The following is a 9,999-nucleotide window of genomic DNA, read 5'->3' on the forward strand; positions in this document are numbered from 1 at the left end:
CAAGTTTTCCTCTTTGCGTTCTTGAAACTGGTTCGGACCGACGGCGAACATCAAAGTCAAATCCGAGCATTAACGGTTGCTCGCCTTGTACCCTTTCATTCGACACTCTGTCTCATAATAATAAAAGCGCTCGATCTTCAGAGCAAATTCTCATTCTACACGTCTCACGAGGAGGGCAACAAATTTATTCGCAATAAATGACAGACAAAACAAAGTGCACACATATTCTCCGCGTGTAAGAACAAGTGGAGCGGTTCTTTATTTTTTCTTTTTTTCTATCTATCACAGTCCAAACTACGATATACAAATACACATCACATTATTTCACATTTTCATAATAATTAGATTCGCTACATTAGTGTATGTATTAGTGTATTAAGATATACTTATACATACGTATGTTAACGCAAGAATCAAACAATGACAAAAATATATCGTAACAACGTAAAGTTATTTTACACTTTAGCGAACAGCAGAGTAGTTCTAAATATATTCAATGATAACGTGTCAAAAGTGATTAGCGTCTAAGGTAATATACATATCCAAGATACACATCGCAAAATAACACATTATTAATTTACGTAAAATTCGCCATCGTATGGCACAAAGTGAGATATCGATTTTATATTAAAAAAACTGTTGACGCTCGAGGGAAAGTTGCGTAGCCAACTTGAATTATTTTCCTTTGGCGTAAAAAACAAATTGAAAGTTTATCAAAAAATACATTTTTGTTTTCATGCGCAAGTTGACACTGTGGATCAACTTTTTCAAAAACTTGATAGTATAAAAAATACGTGTATTCTCTCAAAATATAGTTCGATGTCAGTAATAGATCTTTTAATATAGTCGCACATCCGCGATAAATGTCACAATGGCAACGGCAACAAACGCCTTACTTATTAATGGACGCGAATTTCGCGCGTATTTATAAATTTTACGCAGTGTGGTGCATATCGAATTTCGATACATTTCTCGAGCGTCAACAGTGGCGTACACACGACTTATAAATACGATATTATAAACATCCTATTTCTCTTAGATAGATACATAGTAGATAAAGATCATTGCACCTGTAGCACTTAACGCGATATTGCATGTTACGGAAACGAACAGAGTTTATGTCGATGAACATGGGTGATGTCGATGTCTCGAGGACGGATCGATCCGATAGAAATCCTTCTGTGTACTGCACAGCTCAAATTACAAAATTTCTTTATATGTGCAAGAAAAGTCTTTTATTTCATTTTAAAAAATTACATTTTGTCATCACTTCGTCAATCTATCTCTGTATATAATGAAAAAAAAATCAAAGTGAATAAAAAAATCTTGATCCAACTACACGCGACTGAATGGTATCGATCAAATACTCTCGTCACTCGAAATAAATCATGTTATTGTAACTTTTATAGGCTTGAGTCATAAAAAACAAACTGCACATCAAATTGCACATTAAACACATTTTGTTGATATTGCAGTATCTTTTTCTTATACGGCAGGCACAAGTGAGACGCATCATATATATTTATGTTTCGTTTTATTTCAGATAGCAAAATAGCGCGCGTCTACGCGCACAGGCACATACTTCGTTTGTGTAATCGGCGTTGTTATTGTAAGTAGCAGTTTCTAATTAACGAGAAAGCGACATTCCCTAGGCGCGCAAAGCGGACGCTGTTAAAGTTATATCTACGTTTCATTCGTAATTGCACTTGAATTGAAACGAAGCGCACGCTTGGTAGATGCTACACAGAGTGTCCTTTAACGCACTTGTTTTGTAGAAAAAAAGATACAGAAGGATATATTTATAGATTCACTCGATGAAACTCATTTAATGAGGATTTTAAAAGAAACTCTTCGTGTTCCAATAGATCACTTGATGAACAATTATTCGCGTATAAGTGAAAAACTAAAATTAAACGTTCACTATTTCGTCTGTTTCAAGAACACGACACTATATATTCGACGAATATTCTTACACGAGACTGTCAATCAACGACGCGGCGAAGCATCTCTCAAAGTGCCAGAGGAACAGTTCAATAATTACCTGTCGTTGCGTCGTATATAAAATAAGAAGTAAATTTATTTTAAATTTATTTATAGTCAGTATCTATTCAAGTATCTCGAAATTTAAAATTAATATCGCGATTAATTCAACTATAGATAAAGACACCGACTATAGATATCCGACACTTCATATTTTTAAAAGTAATTTTTACAGTGTTATTCTCAGACAAAGTCATGTGTCATTTCGAGATACGTTCGTTAAAATTGAGGCTGGGGTACATTCTAATATCAGTAGCTTATCGTACAATCGAAGATAAAAACAATAAAATAGAAACAACAGCAAATTCGTTGCTCGGAAGCTAAAGCCATCATCAAATATTTCTAACATTTCGCGTTTCCTACGCAGAGTAGTAGAAAACTTTTTGCTCGCTGCGAATATACGCGTTTCCTCCAACGACAATAGAACGGATTACACGTGACAGAATCTTTGATTGCGAGAAAAACAACTAACCAGCGAGCTTCGTGGCGTACAACGCGCGAGTGTTCGGTATTACAGTCAAAAGGCACATTGAACGGCTGTCGTGCGTTCGCAACTGCATCGTGTAGCTGTCGCTTTGAGGTCAACGATTCGTAAATACGAGGAACGGAGATTGAATCGTCTATGTTTCTCTCCCACTCTCTCTCTCTCTCTCTTGTTTCTTCTACATTCCTTCTCATTTTCCAGGTGGATAGACGGCTCTTAGAAGCTACCGCACTCCCGCAAGACGCGATTTCCTAGTGGCATCGGTGGGCGGAAGTTGTTGATTACCTGCAACGGGACAGAGAAAAAAAGAGCGGAGTTAAAAACGAGGGCGTGTCGTGATGCGCTCCGTCGAATTCTAATACATCGTCGAGACGACGTGCCGCGGTCATCGACGCGTTCTACACGCCTAAAAATAGCTATCAGCTACACGGGTAGTTTGTGAATACATCGAGGAAAATAAAAAAAAAAAAAAAAAAAGACGTCTATTCACCGCAAACGATATGCATCTCTCGTGGCTGGAAAATGGTAATCATGTCGTTTCAGAGGTGTTCGCCGTCATGTTGATCACTGATTGCGAGTCATTTATCAAACGACAACGGAAGTGCAGGAGGAGGGCACGAGGAAAGTGATACGGAAGAATCCTTGGAAAATTTTATATAAAAAAAATGATTACAAAAGAGACAAAGAAACGATTATGTGACTCGCACAACGAGTTGATTGTAGATAAAAAAAAGCGACGTGATGATATAAACTTTTTTTTTTTACATCTTGGTCTATCACCTAGTTTTACGAATATTATTTTTATTTTACTTACCGCTCCGTGATTCTCATGGCAAGGGCACTCTTCACCACGTGGAAACTTTCGCAGATTGCGGAAAATGTTCAATTGATGATGAGACACCTCGATGTATTTTTTGAAAAGTATCCAAGTGACGCTCTCATTGCACGGCGGAGTCGTCAACGAACCCAAGTACGTCCAGTACCCGTTATCGTCTAAATAAAAACAAAGCCAAAATTATATGTCTTTATAAGATTTCACGTGAAACACAAATGCGTGAAAATTATATATACGATAAATAATTTTCTAGCTGTCAAAACGAGACAATAAATAAATATGCGATACGTGTGTATCAACGTCATTCGCGATAAAAGATTAGCAACGTGCTGTTAAAAATTGAGCGTGACAAATTACATACGTACAAAATGACAGGATTTACGCCTTATCTTTAACGCGATATAGCTGCGTAAGGTAATTTCGAAATGGTTCCTCGTCATTGTGTATACGATCGATTCAATTTGCAAGCGCGCAAAGAAATTTTGAAACAATTTCTCGTGATGTATTTTACGTAACGTCAATATTTCCATCAGTTTTATCACCGTACACATCGTGCGAATACACAAGTCTAATAACGGGATGAAAATTGTGTGTCGGGAAATGAGATTAAACCGTTTGATTAATGTGCTGTTTCATTCGGAAGAGTATGTTTTGTATATGTAAGTGCGTTCCACTCTTCTTATCTTTCGATGTCATCGGAATACACACGAGACACATTTCTCCGAAATGATACATCGATAAAGTAGCATCGACGAGAACATCAGATGTTCGAATATAAATGATAATAACATTCACAATGTATATCCATCAAAAATGCACGATATCGTATCGTTTTACAACAAAATGTACAACCGATCAAATTGTGAGGATATTAACATAAAATATTTGTGCTATTCGTACGAGTAAAAAACACATGTAAAAATACATAGTCGTACTACATAAAATACGTACAAACCTTATACGTTTTGTTTTTCTACAAATAAATCGATGAGAAATTGTGTAATGCAAGATTATTCTTTTTTTTTTTTAAAAAAAAAATATTTTCTTCATTACTTCAGAAAACAATTAAAACAACATAATTAAACAACATAAATTCAAACATGCATCCGCGTGCTAGTTGTTTGAACCGTGCTCGTGACATGCACAAAGTTTTTTCGGCTGCTTAAAAATAACCAAAGATAAAAGTAACGAAAATTTTTTGAGGCCAAAACGTGAGAATCGCAGCGTTCCTCGTTCCATCGTGTGAACTGGTCCAAGGCTATATACGAACCTTGGAAGTCCCATTTATTCTCGTGTCGTGGTATGATTCGGTCGGCCCAGCGCATGCACGGATTCACGCATCTCTGCGTGCCGGCTCGTCCACCGCGCACTGTGCGTGGTGCAACGAGAGCACGTATGCAGAAGAAATTTCATTAGTTAATGCAAAAGAAACACGATTATTCTTAATGGAACAGTTTCCGTTTAACAACTTCAAACTTTGAAGTTCAAAGATAACGTCTGTGCGTTATTAGCGTTTGCGAGTAGTAAGTAGGAAATAAAAGTTGCAAAACGTATGAGACAAAAAAAAAACAAAATCGAGAGTTAACTTCTCTCTTAGTATTGAGACTTTTCGTTCGATCATCTCGATCATAAAAATTAATTTACAGAGATTGAGGATCTATTACACGTTCACGTACGTCAAAACCTATCCACAACTTTGGTAAACAGAATGGAAGTACAAATACAATCGAATATTCCAAGAGAAAAGGACATAGAGATCACGGACACACTATGCATGACGAATAAAAAGGAATACTTGATCAAAGAAACAATTACCAAATTGCTCGGTCGATTATTCGATATTAACTCACCAGGAAGGAGTTTGCTAGGGTCGATTGGTTCCGTAATTTCGACGACTTCGTCCTTGTGCGAGACGTACGGCAGAAGGCGTGCGATCTTGTCCATTTCTTCGTGTGTCTTGCCGACCTACAAGAAAATTATGGAGATTTCCTGATAAGGTTACAGTGCAGTTTGAGGCGAAATAAAGTCATTCGTGGCAAGCGGAAATAACCGATTTCCATGAGTGATCTTTCAATCAATGAAGCAACTATCTATAACGTATCTCATCATCGTTAAACATTGTGAAAGTTCGTTCCGCATCTTCGTTTTCACACATTCGATAAAAAAAAAACATTTGATTAATAAAATTGTTTTATAAATGTTTCAAAAATTATAGCGAAAAAAATAGTCACAAAGCAGCTATTTAAAATAGTGTTTCGAACAAAAGAAAAATAGAAGCGGTAAAAATGCTCGGCATCGACGTTGATCGCGCAATTGCGCAATATTTTTCGCATTGTCTAGCACGTTGTCACCGTCGCATAAATTACCTCCCATACGCGCGTTTATAAGCGTCTTGAGAAACGTATTCTCAAAGTCCGATGTTACGTAACAATCACGATAATTTGCAAAAAATGACATTAACGCGCTTAAACAATCTTTTTCGTTCTGTACAATGTACAAAAAATCTGATTTTGCAAAATGTTATATTTGCGCGCGCAGAGTTTCACGATCGTTCTCACGTACAGACGTCGCAAATTTTATAATTTTCTACACGGGATATCAAGTCGCCGCAACCTAAATGTTAGACACACAAAACATTGCGCAAAGCGGAAGCGGGTAATTGATGTTGCATGAGGTCGGGATATTCTTTGCCGCAAACGCGAATCCACGCGACAGCCGGTTCACGAAAATGTATCTCGTTTTTCGTATTTCGAAGCCGCGACGAATACAATTACGCCTGATTTTGTGTTTACATAATCGGATGCGATCGACACCTACATCGTTACGGATTCTGTTTTGCGCAGCTTACGTCTTACATAAGAAAAGCTTAGGCAACTACGTAACCCGATGTGAACGAATTAGAATCCCGAGAAAAATAAGTGCGGCTTCTGCTTACATACCCCGAAGGGATTGGCAGCTCTGTGTGTTACAAAAAATCCGACAAACCGTGTAATAAATATTTTAGTTGCGTAACACATCGCCAATAATAATAATAAAGCATAAATCACGTTGGAATAAAGAATTATAAAAGTATAAAAAGGTTGTATAAAGAATTGTAATTAGAGCGATATCGAAACGTGTTATTGCGATATACCAACCTTGAGGAAAACTCCCAAAACGGCCAGACCATCGGAGGCTTTCGCCGCTTCGGCGAAAGTCTTGTACTTGGTGGTGTTCCAGTGCACTAAATGCAGCTGAAACAAATAGAAACTTCTAATGAATCTAACTCACATGCATTAGGTCTAATTAGCAGACAATTAAGAAATGAAATAACAGGTTGTCAACATCCGAGACATGTGTACTTGAACTCTTGTCTTTCCACTGTTATAATTAAGAAACGTTATAATTAGTTTCTATATTCGTATGTTAAAAAGACAGAGAGAGAGAGAGAGAGAGAGAGAGAGAGAGAGAGAGAGAGAGACAGAGTTAATGAATTATTAAATCAAATATCGCTCCGGTCATCTGACAATTCTTTTTCGTCTGGCTTTAATCGCCCGGGGTCGTCGATAACTATCTAAAATACTTCCACGATGCAATCCACGCCATTGAACGATGGAACGTACGACAAAGAGTGGTTTATCGGCATCAATAAAATGATAATTGCGTCTGACGGGCGATCGTTAGATGTGGATTATGTAATCAGCGCAGTAACTGTAAACTCTGAAATTCCGCGGATATCCGTGCATCCGATCGACCCGGTTTCCCGCAGAAATCGTTACAGGTATCTTTTATTTCGTTCCGCACAATTTCGCGACGCGGCAAAATATGTGAGAGTCGTCCGAGAGGCGAAAAGAGCGAATCGAGCATTCAACTACGATTTGCTTGTTCGAACGCATCGAAAAGCACACAGAGATCGCGCGAAGAGAAAACGAACTCATTACCGACCGCCAATCGATTCGCTAATGTGTTTTAATAGACTCGGATTGTTTAATTAAAGCGTCGACGTTTTACGAAAGAATTCCTCTCTGCGCATATACTTACATCAAACTCGATAAAAATATACACGTTTTTATCGAGTTTTTTATGTTATTCGTAGAAAACGAGTTTTTTTCAGTCGTCTTAGAATTCGATTCTAAAGACATTTTCCACGCATCGTGTATTATCGATGTTTTCTTGATCGGAAAGAGGGTCAAGTTGAAGTCAATTATTTATGTAAGATTCAAATCGAATGATTGCATAATCGATTTATCGCGAGTCAACAAGTATGTTTCGCGCGAAATATTCGTGCAAGCGCGAGACGCGTGGCGAGCTTCCAAGGAAATTCTCACGTACACACGGGTCTTTCATTTATCTCAGACCTGTCTCGCCGTGTTCAGGAAACACGTAATTTGCTCGGTTAATTATTGACATCCTTCTTTTCGCAGTTAACAGATAAGCGCATTTGCTCGCAACTCGGAAATTCTTTCGGTGCTCAACGTACGCGGTGGGATACGCGTTTCGTAATCGCGCCATTCATCCATTATTCGCGCACACAAGTGGGCGGGTTTCGATGCCAATTATATTGTTCGATGCCACTCCGCGGTCGTTTTGTTGTTCTTGTCTCATTCGTAACTCGATACGCGGCTCTAGACGCGCGCAGCTGTCAGAGAATAAAGGACCTTTGACACGTCGTTGGCGTTCCTTCAACGCCAATAGTGCGCGCACAATAATAGCATTCTGTTTGCATGATAAATAATAGCCGCGTAATTATATTTCTCCCAGCGCGAAATTACTATCTCGGGACTGTATTTTTATTTCATCCAAACCTATGGTGGAACGGCTTATCTGTAAGATAATTATGTCCATAAAACATCTACGCGTACAAGCTGAAACTGATAGTTGAACTAACCAAGGAAAAAGAATTATTTATCTCTTTAAGCAAATCTGATCGCGCGCGCTGTAAATCGTTCATGGCGGCACTCTCGAACAAGGTCAACGCTGCCATAAACTACGTACGAATGATCGCAAACATTGTGAATCATACTCTCGAAACGTGACTGCATCACTAACTAGTCATAAGTTCGGCATAATTAAATCGGCGAAGTGGAATAACGAACTTAATTGTTTGTCTTCTCTTCATCGGGATAAAACCCGTTTAATGAGCGACAAATTTAGCGCTTTATTCGTGTTCACGTACGACTTATCTGCGCATAAATTTAATTAACGCATTTAACACGTGAGATGAATAATTTTACACGCTCTTACCTCTCCGGCAAAGGCCTGTCCGTCTACCGTGTGTTCGGACCCTCTGGAGTCGCTGCATCCCCAGTGACAGTGATACTGTTCTAGCTTGTAAACATCGTCCATCAATGGTCCGCCGCTCAAAACTGTCGACACACAAATCGAAACTCTTTCACTATATCGATGATCGTAAAATAAGAGAAAAATTAAAATAGAACAATCGCACAGCTTAAATTAAAGTCGCATAATGTATAAACATTTTTTTTTCTGAACACGCTCTCTTCAGTCAAATGCTACCAACGGCTCGTGTTGCTCTATTACAGGATATGCCTGATTAGCCGAACTACGCGGGGGACTTTAACGAGATCGCATTTGCGCCGTATGACTAATTCGCATGAGCGAAAACGTACGAAGGAGATGCATCCGCTGCGACGCATATTTTATTACTTTGTTTTGTCTCAAAACTATGATAAATTATTAAAAGCAACTTTGGCGCGCTTACTTTGTTAAAAACCACTGGCACGTTTTCGCGGAATATTCCAAACGCATGGGAGAATCTAAATTTATTCTTCATACGTGCAAGAGAAACAATAAATCACGCGCTATTTTCAAATATATTCTAGAATTTGTTTCACGTATATTTTTGCAAAAGATTTTTAAACAAATTTTGTTCAAAAAAATGTTTTCTTTTATTGTAAAAAAAAAAAAAAAACTATTATTTTACGTGGTTAAATTCTCGATAACGCTCTATTGATTTTCGCAAAGTGAAAATCCCTCGAAAAGCTACGTTGAAAGGTAACGAGAGTCGTCGCTTTTTGCGAGCATCGAGACGTGATATCGTAACTTATCATTATCGCGACGTTCCATCTATTGTTTTGTGTCACATATTGCCATATAGAGCGTAGTACCGCTTCGTGCCACATATGAATACACATAATATGCCTACGGCACGGTCGTCCTCATTTCAAATACGCCTCGAGCACTCGGCGAAGGTAAAAGCCCTCCCTAAGTGGCACGAAGTCGACAGTGAAACCTTCGCAACGACATACGATGAAGTACGACGCAAAACTAAAAAAAAAAAAAACCTCCGCACGCACGCCATGATCATTATTTCAAAATTATTCCGTAATAACATTCGCACTCTTTGTTCAAATAACATTTGCAGAACAACACGATCGAAGTAAATTGTTTCTTACATAAGGTGTGTGCACGAGACACGAAATTATTAAAAAAAACTTTTTGTTACGTAACTTATTTGTTCAACGAGAACTATTTGTGCAGAAAATGTATTCTCGAAAAGTTGTGTGTGAGTTTTACTGCAACCTTCAAATAAAAACACACAATTTCTACACAGTTTGTCCGGAAAGTTCCCGGACTACGTGAATTAAAAATCGAAAATGAAAGATATGGTTTATTAAACAAGTTTACACTTCAAGGTAGT

The 9,999-nt window shown here is 38.1% G+C and overlaps 1 protein-coding gene across 1 annotated transcript in view; it reads right to left on the minus strand.

Annotated features, from left to right (window-relative positions):
* Nucleotides 1-215: 215 nt before the first annotated feature.
* Nucleotides 216-9,999, minus strand: part of LOC109853733 (carbonic anhydrase 2) — a 17,240-nt gene continuing 7,456 nt past the window's right edge. The window contains exons 3-7 of the mRNA XM_020426148.1: nt 8,583-8,704; nt 6,497-6,592; nt 5,210-5,324; nt 3,339-3,517; nt 216-2,809 (exon numbers count right to left, since the gene is read on the minus strand). Coding sequence (XP_020281737.1) covers nt 2,741-2,809; nt 3,339-3,517; nt 5,210-5,324; nt 6,497-6,592; nt 8,583-8,704 — 581 coding nt within the window. The 3' untranslated portion in view covers nt 216-2,740. The remainder of the gene's footprint in view (nt 2,810-3,338; nt 3,518-5,209; nt 5,325-6,496; nt 6,593-8,582; nt 8,705-9,999) is intronic.

The sequence above is a fragment of the Pseudomyrmex gracilis genome, unplaced genomic scaffold (genome assembly GCF_002006095.1).
Source record: "Pseudomyrmex gracilis isolate BER0280 unplaced genomic scaffold, ASM200609v1 scaffold_0, whole genome shotgun sequence".
Lineage (NCBI taxonomy): Eukaryota > Metazoa > Arthropoda > Insecta > Hymenoptera > Formicidae > Pseudomyrmex > Pseudomyrmex gracilis.